This window comes from Balaenoptera physalus (assembly GCF_965194825.1).
Source record: "Balaenoptera physalus genome assembly, chromosome: 5".
NCBI lineage: Eukaryota > Metazoa > Chordata > Mammalia > Artiodactyla > Balaenopteridae > Balaenoptera > Balaenoptera physalus.
Window position 1 is genome coordinate 62572587 of NC_138884.1, and position 16332 is coordinate 62588918.

The 16332-nt window shown below is 40.2% G+C and overlaps 1 protein-coding gene across 2 annotated transcripts; it reads left to right on the forward strand.

Moving 5' to 3' along the window:
* Positions 1-1687: 1687 nt before the first annotated feature.
* Positions 1688-16149, forward strand: GRSF1 (G-rich RNA sequence binding factor 1). Of its 2 annotated transcripts, none has more exons than XM_082463896.1 (10): positions 1688-2176; positions 4716-4872; positions 5912-6067; positions 6469-6612; positions 7417-7552; positions 10102-10286; positions 11239-11360; positions 12932-13067; positions 13722-13797; positions 14776-16149. In XM_082463896.1, the coding sequence occupies exons 1-9, from the start codon at positions 1820-1822 to the stop codon at positions 13769-13771; spliced, it is 1443 nt and encodes a 480-aa protein (XP_082320022.1). In that variant the 5' UTR covers positions 1688-1819; the 3' UTR covers positions 13772-13797; positions 14776-16149. The 2 variants fall into 2 exon arrangements, with proteins under 2 accessions (XP_082320022.1, XP_082320021.1); XM_082463895.1 differs by lacking the exon at positions 1688-2176 and adding an exon at positions 2457-2474.
* The last annotated feature ends 183 nt before the right edge of the window (positions 16150-16332 follow it).

Genomic DNA, 16332 nt, shown 5'->3' on the forward strand with positions numbered 1-16332 from the left:
TTCTCTTTGATACTCCAGGTCCATAGAGCCAAGCCAATCAGATTTTTTCCTGTTCTTCACTTTTTTTGGTGAGGAAAGGGTTTTCTAGGAAATACTGAACGTTCCTTTCCCTAAAAGTAGGCCAGAGTAAACAATCAAACTTTAAATGCAATAATCTTTAATACTTTAAACCAGCTGTTAAAAACAAAACAGGTCCAAAATGGAGTCACTTATGCTAAGCCCCACATCACCAAACCTAATTACACTTTTGGGCTTTTGCAGAAATGGAATCTTAAACTAGTCAGTCAGGAATTACCTGATCAGCACTAGTGAGGTAGTCTTCCTGATAGACCCCAACTACACCCTAAAGGAAAGCGACCTTCACACAACCAATTCACTTTTTGCTAGTATGATTTCCTTGTTCCGCCCTCTTCTGCCTATAAAAGTCTTTCATTTTATACAGCTCCTTTTTACCTGCTAGATGAGATGCTGCCCAATTCCTGAATTGTTGGATAAAGCCAATATCTTTAAATTTTACTCAGTTGAATTTTTTTTAACGCAACTAATCTGAATGACATTTTTCCTCTTTAAGTCATTATCAGCTTAAGATGAACGCTGAAAGGATGACTGACATGATCTTTGGGGTTTGCTTTAAGATATTCCAGATATTTTAAACAGGAGAGAGATGAAACAAGAATGAAAAAATGTTGATAGAATTTCTGCCATTCTAGAAGTTTATTATACTTTCCTTTGAGATTTTCCACAATAAAGTTTAAAAATTTTAGCTTTTTCTATTTTTCACTCTCTGAACTTCCTTGAGAGGGGTCCTGGCCACAGGAGGAGGAAAACTGCACAACCATTTCTTCGCAAACCTCTGCCTGTCTATTCCTGAATCCTCAGGAGAGGCTTTAATCTTTGTTATACAGGTTTCACCTGCTGTCCGAAAGCAGAGCGTTCCTATGAAACCTTTTGGAAGCCAAAATGGCATAAAGTGAGGAAGCAATTACCCTAGAAGACATCTTGCTAAGGAAATAAAGCACAGATGTTCAAATACACAGTTCAAAGCTATGGCAGGGAGATGCTGAGTACAGTTTCCCAAGACGGAGCTTGGCGATGTCACTGCAGCCTCTACTACGGCTGCTGCAAAACAAACGCTGACTGCTATTTTCAATTTTCGACTTTTCCCATAAAAGTGAAAATCACATTTCTTTCCACTAGCAAAAATAGGTACTAATATGGGTCTTCCGTAAAAGCGAAGCGGCCTGTTGTGAACTTTCTAACAGCGGAGGAATACCTGTATTCGTTATTAACATATAATAAGTATCTATAGATTTCATTTTAAAACAAAGAAAGCTGGCTTTCCGCACATAACCCAAGCTGGGGGGGCGGGGAGGGGCCGTTATTAAATCTCCGCCAGTATTATCCCAACCTCTTTTTATAACCAGAGTATCACAATTCCTTCCAGAAACGGCCCTTTTGCCCCTCACGTCACAAGACTGGGGAGAAAGTGCAGAGCGTCGGTAGATCTCCGTTCCAGGGCTCAGCCCTCCAGAGAAGGAAGCCTCGTCCTCTTCAGGCCTCAGTTTCCAACGAGTGAAAGAATAACCGGGCGATCATACCGGCCCCCGGCCCCTCCCGGCCCGCGGGCAGCCCCGCCCCGCCCCGAGGGCGGAGACCGGGCGGAGCAGCGCGCTCTCCTCCGCCTCCTCCCGACTCGCCGCTGCCCCTGGTGCCGGCGGCGCATGTGCCCGGCAACCCCTCCCCGGCCCTGGATTCCACTTCCCCTCCGCTCACGCTGCAGCCGCAGCCGCCTTCAGGCCCCGCGCCGCCTCCGGAGTCCATGGCCGGGACGCGCTGGGTCCTCGGGGCGCTGCTCCGGGGCTGCGGCTGCAACTGCAGCAGCTGCCGGCGCACCGGCGCCGCCTGCCTGCCCTTCTACTCGGCCGCCGGCTCATTCCCCTCGGGAGTCTCGGGCCGTCGCCGCCTGCTGCTGCTGCTCGGGGCCGCCGCGGCCGCCGCCTCTCACACGCGGGGCCTCCATACTGGGTCTGTGCCGGCCGGGAGGCTGGCGGGGACTCCCCCAGCGGCCGCCTCCGCCGCCGCCGCGGCCGCCGCCTCCTACCCGGCCCTGCGCGCCCCTCTGCTGCCGCAGTCGCTGGCGGCGGCGGCGGCGGGCCCGGCGCGCGGTTACAGCCAGGTACGTGGGCGCCGAGAGGGGCCGCGCGCGGGACCCTTCCCCGGCTGCGCGCGCGCGCCCCCGCGCCCCTCCGCGTGCGCCTCGCGTGCGCGCCCGGGTAGCCACGGCACGCGCCACAGCCCCCCGCCCGCTCCCACCCCCGCCCTCCCAGTCCTCCTATTGGGCCCCAGAACAACGGACACTCTCCCAGCCCTCGGGTTTTCTCCTTGTTTTGTTCTCCTCTTGAGTCTCTGGTCGGTTGGGCAGTATAAGTGTGGCTGGGGGTGAATGTTGAGGCCTTGTTTCCCGCCCGCCCATGGTAGGTTTTGTGAGGCTGTTGACGCCCCCACCGCGCATCTCTGTCGCTCTCCGCCCGCTGGTGGTGAAGTTGGGAGGCCGGACCCCCGGAGGGCTGGGACTCTCCATGCCGCCCGAGCACTAGGCCTGGGCGGCCCTTGGTGCGCCTCGCGGCCCGCTGCTACGAAGGTTCACGCACACACTTGCGTGGACTGGGTTCGTGAGGAAGGAGGCTGGTCCCCAGCGCTCTCCTCGTTCTCGTGTCCCTTGGGAAAAGCGGGCTGCCCCAGTTACTGAAGGTCACCTCTGCACCTTCACTTCCTCTGACAGAAGGTCCTTTAGGACCATGGGTCACCGCCGATGGGAAGGACAGTTTGGAGACTATGACATTGGGGGAGGGGGACCGAGGAGAGGAGGCGTCTGGGGCTGAGGCGATGGTTTGGGGACCCAGGAGTGAGTCTACAGTATTTTTTTTTTTTTTTTTTTGAGTCAGTGTGTGCTTTAAGTACTCACATTGCAAATATTTTGTGCCTCGTAAGAGGCTTTCTTTTCTGCTTGTTACGTGGCATCTGGGAAATGTCCGCACACTTTTTGACTACCATGTTCCTGATGCCTTGGGTCATATTTATGTTAATTCAATTTGTGCTTTTCCTTGAACTTAGGGAAACTGGGAAGCTAATCAGCATGGCCGCTGTCTGCCAGTGGCCGAGCTAATTGATTTGAATCCTGGCCCAATACTTTCTGCTGCCCTTTTCAGTGAAAGCTTGTGATGCTTATGGAATTCTGGGAAAATGGGGAATGTTGCCCTTATTAAAAACAACAACAACAACAAAAAAACTGTCTCTAATAAGCCTTTGTGACCTGGTTACTCTCTTTACTTGATTATTTTTTTCTGTGAATTTGACTAGCATAAAGATACCTGTTCAGCCTCTGCTAGTAAGTAAGCCTCTGTGCTTGCTTTTATTATTGATTCCATAAAATTATGTGTAAATCTCCATGAAAATGATGGGGATATACAAAGGAGTGAAGTATCTCTCTCCTTAGCCCAATAGAGTGCAAGTCACTTGACTTAAAAGCCTGAGTTGTCTTCCCATGTTGATAATTGAAGTGCTTGTTGCATTCTTATTAAATAATGTATGAGGCCTCTGCTAGAGGTTTACATTTATCATTGACTCCTTAAAATTAGACGTAAGTCTTCGTGTAAATGGTAGGATGGTACAGAGGAATCTATTTCCTTAGCCTAGTAGAGTGCAAGTCTTAAAACCTGAGTTGTCTTCCCTGGTTATGGTTGTGGTGCTTGTTGGAATCTTACAACATTCCGGTTTTTGTTTAGTGTCGTGAAATAGAGTTCTTTGGGTATGTCTTAGGCTCCTGTTACCTCACACTACTGCTGTTGCCTTTTATGATCTTTCCCTTATTCATTTGATCTGACATACCACTTGACAAATTAATCTTTCCAAGCCTCCTGCTGTCTTGTTGATTTACACACTTCTAAATGTCTTTTATTAGCTCCCCTTTGCCTATCAGGTTAACGACACACACTGAGCTCAACACTCAATCCCTCTGCTGTGTGGTACCCAGTTTTTTTTGCCAGCTCATCTTCTTTGGCTCCTAATTGTACCCTACAGTTTAGCCAAATGGAATTATTGCTGTTTTGCAAATGGGCTTCTGTTCATACTGTTTCTTCCCCTCACTTCTCAAACTGGAATGCCTATCCTTTATATATTGCTCTCAGAATTCTAGCCTTCCTTCAAGGCTCATCTCGTATCATGTCTTGATTCTTCTGTTGGTGCTCTGTTTTGAATTTCTATGATATTTTGTATCTTAATTATAGCCCTTAAAGCATCTGTCTTGTGTGCTTGTTTTAGTCTGGATGGTAAGCTTTTTGAGATGAGGGCCTAATTATGGTGTGCTGTGATTAGGAGATACATATTTGTTAAATTGAAGGGACTCCTGTTGTCCTGCCTTAACTAAAACACTATTATGAGGTGTACTTCAGGACTGATGGACTTAAAAACAAGCCTGGAATAAAATTGATGTCCTGCCAAACCATTAGGCTATACATGCTTGTTGCTTTAGTATGTACAATTTAAGCCAAAATAGGATGAGTTAGATTTGTGAATTTTACTTCTTGCCTCTGAAATACTAATGGTCCCAAAGAATAATATCCAGGGTGTTAATTTGTAGAAATAAACTTTGAAAATAAATTTTCTAAGTAGGTTGTTCAAGAAATATTTCTACATTTCTTCATTTCTCTTGGAAGGAGTCCAAAACTACCTACCTGGAAGACCTTCCACCTCTCCCTGAATATGAATTGCCTCCGTCCAAGTTAGGAGAGGAAGTGGATGACGTTTATCTCATTCGAGCTCAAGGATTACCGTGGTCGTGCACTGTAGAAGATGTGCTTAGCTTTTTCTCAGGTATATTTTATGTATGTTTTGAATATGTAATTTCATCTGACTGAAAGGTAGTCCCATAAAATTCAAGTTAGGCTATGCTCTAGACATCTTATTTGATGGATGGGAATTGTCTCATTCTGGCTGGTTACATATGCATAGTGACATCATGTGTATCATTTGTCATATATACCACGTTGAATACCGAAAAAATTTTAATGTTAAAACTACATGATGCAAAACCAGTTTTCTCTGAAGTTTTAATATGTACATATCAAAAGGTGAAACCTGTTAGCGGGAATATGTTAGTGAGAATATAGGTTGAGTAGCTTTTTATGTAATAACATACATTTAGAATACAAGATCACTTAGCAAGTGATATAATTCCCTTAATAACATGTTTGAAGGTTTATGCATCTGTAGTTAAAGTTTCTGCATCTGACTGATTTTTAATTTTCCTCCCTCTTAAGAAGCCTTTAGAAGATGTTGCCTTAAATGTTATAAAACAATGTTAACACTGTATTAAGTACCTGATGTGCATTTGTGTGGATCAAGCAGTTTATAAAGCCACTTACATCTTCAGCTTGCTCCCAATATAAGTAGTGTGCAGTATGGGGATGTCTTTCTTTAATGAAAAGGGGGAAAAGTTAAATTATTCTTACAGGAGATATATTAGAGTTCTTATGGATATGATCATAATGAAAGAAGACACTTATGCATAAACCATATTTTAATTCCTTAAGTGATTTGAAACTGATTGTAGAAGCATTTGGAAGTCCATATTACATTTTGTATTGAGCCTAGCCTGATTTGCCATTTAATGATCAGGGGGTCATAAGTTTTTGTGCTAAGGTTTGCTTATTTCTCCACATGGAACGTTTTAGAGACTACCAGCTCATCAGCATTTGGATGGCTTCAGTGTTGGGGGTTTGTGTGAGGAAGATGACAGGCATTTTGGATCTTGCTTTGGTTTGGTTTTGGAAGATTGCGATTCTAGTGACTTGTATGATTGATCTAAAACTTTGATTTCTGGTTTTAATTGATTTTACTCACATACTCTCAGACTGCAGAATTCGCAATGGTGAGAATGGAATCCACTTCCTCTTAAATAGAGATGGGAAACGAAGGGGTGATGCCTTAATTGAAATGGAGTCAGAGCAGGATGTGCAAAAAGCCTTAGAAAAACACCGCATGTACATGGGGCAGCGGTATGTGGAAGGTATGTGAAGTCGTGTTATAGCTTTTCGGGTTCATTACATTGACTGTACTTTTCAAGGCAGCTTCATTTGATCCTGTGTTAGATATTATGAATAGTGAAGTAGTTAGATACTACTATGAAAAACCCTTTTCCAGGGTGTGAAAATGAAGCACACAAATAATCTCAGTTTCTTATCTATAAAATGAGGATGTTGACCCAGTTTACTTCAGAAGTTGTGATGTTACAGCTGGCCCATAGTAAATACTTGATAAATGTCATTTATTATTTTCTCCAGAGAAGTACGTAAGGTTAAAAATACTAGTTTTTAGATTCCTGGATAACCCACCCAGTGTGATTATTTTTTTAATGGCTTCTTCCTTTGTTATGCAAATATTGCATACCTTTTGTGCTCTTTTTCTTAGTATATGAGATAAACAATGAAGATGTGGATGCCTTAATGAAGAGCCTGCATGTCAAATCTACACCTGTGGTAAATGATGGCGTGGTTCGCTTGAGAGGACTTCCTTACAGTTGCAATGAGAAGGACATTATAGACTTCTTCGCAGGTGCTTTTCAGTTATATCGTGTTTGGGGCCTCATACCTTTTCCCCCCATTGTTTCCTTCTTTATCTTAGGTGAACCTTTTCCTGGTAACTGCATGCAGTTATATTAGGTTGTTCAGGGGAGAACTCTTCACTTGGATTGCCAATATTTATAGATTATATAAGTGTTTTGACCTAAAACGCTGATCTTTGGGGGGTGTCATATTTCAAAATAATTTAATGTGGAGTTTTTTTTTTTTTTTTACTATTGAGGAAAATATCCTGTCATGAGAGTAGCTATATTTGTCTTAGACAATAGTGATTTATATGATTTAAAAGCATTAACATCTAGGGAATTCCCTGGCAGTCCAGTGGTTAGGACTCTGTGCTTTCACTGTTGAGGGTGCGGGTTCAGTCCCTGGTCAGGGAACTAGGATCCTGCAAGCTGCACAGCACAGCCGTGTAAAAAAAAAAAAAAAAAAAAAAAAAAGCATTATCATCTAATTCTTAGGGGTAAAATATGCACCAGTAGTGATGTTAGTCTAAATCTCTGTATACAACTAATGGCAAAAAACCGAATTGTGTGTTTTAGATGGACTGCTTGGACCCTAAATGTTCTGGGAATGTGTGGGTGTTATTAGCTTTTGGCTGCATAATAATTTTCTTCCCATTAGGCATGAATTCAGCTTTGGGACTGGCAAAATAGCCCCACAATTTTACTAATAAAATTTAAAAAAAATTCTTAGTATGTGAATGAATGTGTTAAGTCTAAGCATAAAAAAGCTCCTGTTAGCAGCACTAATTTGTAATAACTTTTCAACATCCTAGGACTGAACATAGTAGACATTACTTTTGTCATGGATTATAGAGGGAGAAGAAAAACAGGAGAAGCCTATGTGCAGTTTGAAGAACCAGAAATGGCCAACCAAGCCCTTTTGAAACACAGGGAAGAAATTGGCAACCGGTGAGTGAAGCAGATAACTAATGATGCAGAAGGATCATATTGGCCAATACCTTGGGTCGTTTTGATGAATGCAGTGTAATATGACATTAAATTATCTAAACACAGAAAAAGTAGAGAGAGTAGTATGATGAGCTGTCAAATGCCCATCACTTAGATTAACAAATTCTTAACATTTGTTGTATTTGCTGCATCTGTTTTTTTAGTATGCATCTTTAAGAAAACATTTTTATATGATCCCAATATTATCACGTTTAACAAAATTAGCGATAATTTATTATCTAGTGCCAGTCTAATCACATTTTCCCATTTATACCCAAAATGTCTTTCTCCAGTTGCTTTTTTTTTTTCCCTCACCAGAATCTAGACATGGTCCATACGTTGTATTTGATTATTATGCTTCCATTTCTCTTCAGTTAGAGCAAATCCCCATTTCCTTTATTTTTATGTTCCCTCCCCCTTTTTATTATTATTATTTTTTCTTTTGGCTGCACGGAGCAGCTTGCGAGATCTTAGTTCCCTGACCAGAGATTGAACTCAGGCCCACGGCAGTGAAAGCATGGAGTCCTAGCCACTGGGCCACCGGAATTCCCCTCCCTCTTTTCGATGTGGACCTTTTTTTTTTTTTTTTTAAATTAATTAATTAATTATAGTTTTGGCCGTGTTGGGTCTTTGTTTCTGTGCGAGGGCTTTCTCTAGTTGCGGTGAGTGGGGGCCACTCTTCATCGCGGTGCGTGGGCCTCTCACTATTGCGGCCTCTCTTGTTGCGGAGCACAGGCTCCAGACGCGCAGGCTCAGTAGTTGTGGCTCACGGGCCGAGTTGCTCCGTGGCATGTGGGATCTTCCCAGACCAGGGCTCGAACCTGTGTCCCCTGCATTGGCAGGCAGATTCTCAACCACTGCGCCACCAGGGAAGCCCCCCTCCCCCTTTCCAAGATGCAATTGGCTTTTGAAGAAATTGAGTCAGTTGTCCTGTACAGTGTCTCACGTTCTGTGTTTATCCTTTTGCTTCTTCACGGTGTCACTTAACTTGTTCCTTTGTATTCTCTATTATTTCCTGAAAACTGGAAGTTAGACCTAAAGTCTTAGATTGATTCAGGTTAACAGTTTTGATATAGATACTCTATAGACGATACTGTATGCTGCATATCACATCACACTAGGATACACGTAGTGATGGGTTGAGTTCATTTGTGTTGTTTTGTTTAGTTTTCTTCTTTTTCTCTTTTATTTTATTCTTTTTTTGTGTGCTCATTTGTGTTTTAACTTTGGGGGAGTACTCAAAATTGTCAAATTTTAATTCATTGTCTTGCTCGTTTTCTGACCTTTTTTCTTGACTTCTTTGAAGTTTAAAAAAGTCATTCCAAAGTCATTCTATTTCAGGATCTATGTATCGAATTGGTTCAAAGGTCTTTATTAAAAAATTTTTAATGAAGAAAGTACATGCAAGACACACACACACCCCCCTTAATTTTCTTTCAGTACTCTTCATATTTTCTTATAACTGGGAACACATCAATAATATGTTTTTATGTGGGAACATCAAGGCAGTGTATAGATCTCTTCAGTAAATTAAGGAATGTTTCACATCTAGGTCTGCAAATGCAAAGGATTTGTACAATTCAAGCTTAATAACCTAATTTGGAAAAGTATTGTTGAGAAAAATAAAACTGGTTCCAGAAGCTTGGATTTAACAGTTCCACAGCCAAACAGATAGCAAGTTAGAATTGACATTTAGTTCATTAATTCTCATTAGCCTCTTAGTGAAGTCCTGGGAGAAGTTAGCTCCTCATATACTGTGACTTTTAATATCTTAAACACATACGATTAATTTTCACAGAATTGAATTGTAAGACCTCAAGAGATTGATTGTTAATCAACTGTAAAAAACAAAATGAAACCTTTCTTACTAGATTCTTTTCATACACACAGTTAACCTTTGCATATTTGTCCGCATGAAGCAAAACAGGGTAGAAAACATTGTTAAAATGTATATGAAGAAAACTTATCTTGGGGAGGATTAAATCAGTGACCTGCTCTGTTGAGAGTACTTTTTCATGGGTGAATATCTATGTCCATTCTTACTTTATGCCCCACCTGTTGTCTTTGGACACCTGTGTTTGTTAGCTGTAGGAAATAATATGTATGCATGTTTTATTTTAATTTATTTTAAAAAAAATTTTTGGCTGCGTTGGGTCTTCGTTGCTGTGCACAGGCCTTCTCCAGCTGCGGCAAGCGGGGGCCGCTCTTTGTTGCGGTGCGCGGGCTTCTCATTGCGGTGGCTTCTTGTTGTGGAGCACAGGCTCTAGGTGCACGGTCTTCAGTAGTTGTGGCTCGAGGGCTCTAGAGCGCAGGCTCAGTAGTTGTGGCGCACAGGCTTAGTTGCTCCTCGGCATGTGGGATCTTTCAGGACACGGCAAGATCCGTCTGCATTGGCAGGCGGATTCTTAACCATTGCGCCACCAGGGAAGCCCTGCATGTTTTATTTTAAAAGAGTTCAATGTAAAGTTACTTTGTACCATTTATGCCTGTTCACTTTTGCTTTGACATAGATATATAGAGATATTTCCAAGCAGAAGGAATGAAGTTCGAACACATGTTGGTTCTCATAAGGGAAAGAAAATGGCATCTTCTCCCACTGCTAAGTATATAACTGAGCCAGAAATGGTCTTTGAAGAACATGAAGTAAGTGAGGATATCCGACCCATGACGGCTTTTGAAAGTGAGAAGGAAATAGGTAAGGATTTGCCTCTTATTGAAACTCATTGGGTCTGCCTTGTATGTTTTGATATTTGTTAAAAAAAATTTTTTTTTTATGACCATGTTGTATCAAGTTGTAGATTATAGGACAAAGGGAATTGAGTTAAATGTTTAATATGTCTTTGAGTGTAGTATGTGCTATGAATACAGTCGTCCCTCAGTATCCCCAGGGGATTGGTTCCAGGACCCACCGCGGATACCAAAATCCATGAATGCTCAAGTCCCGTAGGCAGCCCTCCATATCCACGGGTTCCACATTCACAGATATGGAGGGTTGACTGTACATGCAGAAGGTCTTAATTATTTCATAGGTTTTTTTTTTTTAATTTAATCATTTTTGCAGTTTCTTTGTCAAAACCTGGGTTGCACATATATAACAAAAAGAAGTAAGATGTCAGCATTTAAACTTAAAATGGGAAAAGATGTGTGTAGAGAGCAGGATTGTTGACTAAAGTAAGGTGTTTTGTTTGCCTCTGTGTTTAATTATTCCTTTGATTCTTAATCCCAAAGCAACATTTGGAATCTTTAAAGTTTGATAAATAATTTTTAAGTTTGTGCTCTAGGATTATCCTGTTACCATATTTATTCCTTTTTTTTTTTCAAAGTGACTGTAACTCAGGGAATTGCTCTTGTCTTTAGTTTTTCATTCATAATCATTTTCCCGTCTCTCAGTTGTTAGAGAAAGGTACGTTCTTTTGTAATCTGGTAATGGTTTGAGACACTAAATCCTTATGAGTGTTCAGGTGATACTTGTTAGGCAGCAGAAATTTCAGATCATCTTGGCTTTTAAAATTGAAAAACCCTCTTCGTTACTAGGGTATTTCAAGAGTAATTGAGGATTTTCTCGTAAAGATCATTCCTAATTATAATCTGCTAATAACCTTTGAAGTGTTTATGTTCTTGACAGTGCTCTTTGTCCCACTTCTTAGAATTGCCTAAGGAGATGTCAGAAAAGCTTCCAGAGGCTGCTGATTTTGGAACTACGTCTTCACTACATTTTGTCCACATGAGAGGATTGCCTTTCCAAGCCAATGCCCAAGACATTATAAATGTGTGTGGCCGTAAGATGTCCAATCTCAATAGCTTTGAACAGAAGTTGTAAAGTTTTGAACTTCTATTTAGGGAAGGTAGAGAAGAAAAATATAGTATTTCTGTAGTGTCTTTGGACAGCAAGGTGGCGCCTCCACCAGTTGTGGGGGCTTGTTTTATTTTCTTTGGCTGAGAGGTGTGGGTTTTATTACATTTTAAGATCATGTGTATAATGGATAATAGCATTTCATAGATGCAAAATAATATGGCGTAGGTTAAGTATTCAACGTAAAAAAGCTTGGTCTTTCTCTAAATTAGTTCAACCCATTCATTTTAAAAAATTGATTATTTAATTAATTAATTTGGTTGCACCGGGTCTTAGTTGTGGCATGTGGGCTTCTTAGTTGCGGCACGTGGGCTTCTTAGTTGTGGCATGCGCGAACTTTTAGTTGCGGCATCGAGCCAGGGCCCCCTGCATTGGGAGCAGAGTTTTATCCACTGCGCCACCAGGGAAGTCCCTCAACCCATTCATCTTTGAGTTTAAGAAAGAGACTCCGAGAGCATTTGTCACAGGGCAGTTATGTACTAAAACACAAATCTAGTACTCCTAAAGGCCTGGAGTTATCATTACACCATATAGCCTTCTTGCATCCAGCTTCCCTGATTTTTGAGAAAAGGAATTTTTAAAATATTTTCATTTTATGATAGATACTCTATGAAATGAAAAGATGAAATAACAAAGTCCTTATTGACTTCTTGAACTCCAGGATGTGTGCTTAAGGTAGATCCAAATCTAGGATCCAGTTAGTAGTGGGGCCTCAGAATTAGTTAGTAGTGGGGCCTCAGAATTGTCTTTATTATTTCAAAAACCTATTAGGAATCATATTTTTACCCAAATGAAGGTTGCACAGTCTCATTAAAGAATTGGTTTGGTTTGGAATATTAACCACACAGTGTGGTAGCTCTGTTTAGGTAGTGCTGATAAGAAACTTATTATCAGCTCCATGTTTGATTAAAACATGGTAAAAATGAATTATTAAGAAATGAAGTGTAGGGAGTACACTGGTGGTCCAGTGGCTAAGACTCCACACTCCCAATGCAGGGGGCCCAGGTTCGATCCCTGGTTAGGGAACTAGATCCAACGTGCCACAACTAAAGGTCCCACATGCCACAAGTAAGATCCAGTGCAGCCAAATAAATAAATAAATAAATATTTAAAAAAAAAAAAGAAATGAAGTATATTTGACGGACAGTTTTTAGAAACGGGAAAGGAGGTGTGTGGGAGGAATAATAAAAGTGGTCCTTGTTGGTATAAAGAAAAGTTAGATAACTATTGTATATTATTGTGTTGTATATATAGTTTAAGTTCTCTGTGAACAGATATTTGAAATGTAACCGTGAGTTCTCAGAAGATCAGAAGAGCCAGAAGAGGTGGTAGATGTGTAATTACATTGTTGCTTAAAGAGATTTCCTAAAAATAAATTTATCAGGTGTATGAATCAAAGTCTGAAAGAAAAATGCAGAGCCACCAGACTTCTAGAAATTGACCTAGTAACATTATGTTCCTTTTGGCTTCCTTTGTTTGTTGTTTAGTTTTTTGCTCCACTGAAGCCTGTTAGAATCACCATGGAATACAGTTCCAGTGGGAAGGCCACTGGAGAAGCTGATGTGCACTTCGATACCCATGAGGACGCTGTTGCAGCTATGCTCAAGGATCGGTCCCATGTTCGTAAGTGCTGCCCATGGTTTTTGTTATTTTTGATGTCTGTCTTTGTTTACAAATGCCTTTCTCTGTTTTCTGTGGGTTTTTTTGTTTTTTTTGTTTTGAGAAAAGCCAGCATAAAGCACTTTTATTGCAATAATAAATCTTGAAACTCATATGTAGTGCAGGGGGGTAGAGGTAGGGGTGGGGGAGTAAGCAGCAGTTTCTCTCACCAGATCACTACACAGGACAGCAAAGGGATGAGGTGGGGGAAGGAGAAGCCAGGAAACTCTGAGATCAGCAGGGGGAGCTGAGCATCAAAAAACAGGAGATGCTGAAGCTGTCATGACCAGCATCATTTTCTGAAGACAACACTCAGGGATTTGTCATGATGGCTGGGCTTTCATGGGTGTTAAGTGTCTACAAACAGTACCTTCAATTTAACTTTTGATTAAAGTTCTTAAAATTTAGGAAGTGGAGCTTGGATAGCTATGAGATTACAAAAGTCCTAAATATCCATTAGAAAAACCATGGATGGGAAAAAAAGCCAGGTCATGAAGAAGGCTTCAGAGGTCCCTGCTGGCCTGGGGACAGACACCTGTAGTGTCCAACATCTCAGTGAAAACGATCTGCTTTCAAAAGGCAGAGGGTTAAGAACGGATCCTTTTTTGTCATTCTCAGACCATAGATATATTGAATTGTTCCTGAATTCATGTCCGAAAGGAAAATAAGACTTCCAGGGATTCCAGAAAATAAGGTAAATTTAAGAGGTGCAATTGTGTAAATTATTTTCAGTTGATAAGTTAATCATTAACTCACAAATTTATAATACGGTTGAAAACCATTCTGTTTTTAATAAACATCAAACTAATGATAATTGAAGCCTGACTATAAGGAATGAAATTCTCCTGGGAAATAGAATTCATTATGATCGTATAGTGGCTTTGAGTATTTTCCCCATTAGAATCTTTTTGTGTCATTCCCAACATTCATCATGCTATGTGCTTAAAAAGAACTTTTCATCTTTAGTAGCTGCATATTATAATACACTGAAAATATGCCTTGTGTTAGCTTGTCGTCCTATAAAATTTACACACATTTCCTCAGTTCTAAGATATTTTTTAGATATTTGAAACCAGGGTGTGTCATGGATTTATACACTTAATGTAACACTTCTTCTTTTCCTGAAATGGTGTTATGAAAATTGTTGTCCTAGGAAGTACATAGATTTCAGAGTTTTATCTGTGACAAATCAACTAAATATGTTTTGATGTCCCTTCCCTGACTCAGTGCTATGTGTTGTCTTTTTCCCCATAAAATCTTTTAATATATTGTATTGTGATCATTTTTCTACATTTAGTGGGGCATTCCTTTAAGACACTTACCTGTAGTGATTTCTTGAAAACACATGGGGCATTTCTTTACTATAGTTGTCATAGGCTATTTTTGGATATAAAGTCCCACAATCTCGTGGGACTTAAATATTTACATTAGCTAAAATCTATGCAAAATAAATTCTGTGCCCAACTCTGAAAATCTGCTATCTTCATACCAGGCTGTAAACACTTAATGCCTACCTAATATTCTTCACCTTAGCTTAATTGGTTTGTCAGATAACTTGCAGTAAATCAGAAAGAAAAAAAACTATTGAATTTGTAGTTTTAAATGGTATGGGAACGTGCACAACACTTTTTCATTTTGAGTAAGCATGCAACATTTTTTGTTTTATTTTCAGGATGAAGCAAGAAGCATTTCATTTGCACATCTTTCTTGGACATGGGATCTAAAGTTCCAGTTTTTTAGCAGCAACTGCTAGAGAAACCATTTGGGGGTTTTGGGTTAATTGCTTATAAGAAAAATTCCATAATAGACTGTTTAGAAAGAAAAAGGAAAGATTCAGTTTGGGATTATGAAGTAAACCACAGATTTACTTTTTTGTTTAAACTGTCCAGGATCTGATTTAAAAATCTGGTCTTTATTTTAAATGATTAAACAGTTTTCATAGACGATTTGTGACCCAGTGTAAAGACTACATATTTTTATTCAGCACTGTCCTTTAAAATCTTTCTCCCATTTTAAAAATGATCTGTTTGAGGTTTTGTTTTTTGCCTGTGAATTAAGAGCTCTGATGAGAAACTTTTCATGGAACGAAATACTGATTATTTTAACCAAATACTCACCAAAGCAAGGAAAGGTTTCAGACCTTTGAACCATTATGGTTTGGCAGAGTTATTTTAATTTTAGGCGTATTTGGTTACTTAGATAGGGTTAGGAATTTTAAAAAAACAATCAAAACAAAAAATAAATACCACAGGTTAGTGAGTGTAAATGACAACAGTTTGGCAGTTTTATGTCTTTAGAAATGTTTTGCCTTTCTAAGCCTTGTACTAAAGGCATTTAACATTGGTGCCTGTATAATTAAGGAGGCAGTTATAGTCTTAATGTAAAAGTTGTCTGACCCCTGCCCCCCACCTGTTTTTGATTTTGGGGTAGACCTTAAGGTGTGTGTTAGTCTCAGTACTGTGAAGTGACATGTCATAACAGTCCTGACTGGTAAGGACATTGATGGCTTCACTTGAATTTAAACCAGCTCTAGATAGGAAAAAATCTGAGTCTCCTCATTTGCTTTTTCAGTGGGGTAGCACATCCCATATTTTAGAACAAGTAGGGGTGCCTTGCTTAACTAAAAATAGCATTTAACGTATAATCGTGTGAAAGGATTATGGATAAAGCTGTATTTCTGTCACATTGTGGCAGTACTTTCTGCTTTAATATTAAACAGCTTGTTATTTAAATATTGGATCAAAATGGCTGGCTTCAAAATGTAGTCATTAATAAACTAACTTTATGTGTACCTGTGTAGGAGAATCAAAGTCCTGTATGTTTTCTTTGCCTTGTTCCTGTTCTCAGGGTGACGACTGTCACGTGGTTACCAGGAGATGCAATTCTAGTTCTTAAAGTTTAATTAGCTCAGATTTCTGAGAGGTGGTATCTGGAAGAGAGATTATGTCTTCTCTCACTTAATACGTAACCATCTTTGATTACCAGCTAAGATACGGAATCACTGTACTGTAAGTAGTCAATAAATGAAGGTTTGTTTCAGGCTGAAGATTACCTAAGAGTATTTATTTTGGAGTGTGTGAATCAACCTAGTACATTTTTATTACATCAAGTCCTGGTATATTATTATAAGAAGAAATGGTTAATTTGTAGTTGTTTGCTTTTATCATCCTATAAGAGCATGATTCAGTCAACCAGCTTAACATCTTCCTTATTACGACCTAAATAGAAA

Coding starts and splice junctions, on each gene's coding strand:
- GRSF1 (XM_082463896.1), top strand. CDS start 1,820: ATGGCCGGGACGCGCTGGGTCCTCGGGGCGCTGCTCCGGGGCTGCGGC. Junction 6,613..7,416: donor CATTATAGACTTCTTCGCAG/GTGCTTTTCAGT, acceptor TCAACATCCTAG/GACTGAACATAGTAGACATT. Junction 7,553..10,101: donor AGGGAAGAAATTGGCAACCG/GTGAGTGAAGCA, acceptor GCTTTGACATAG/ATATATAGAGATATTTCCAA.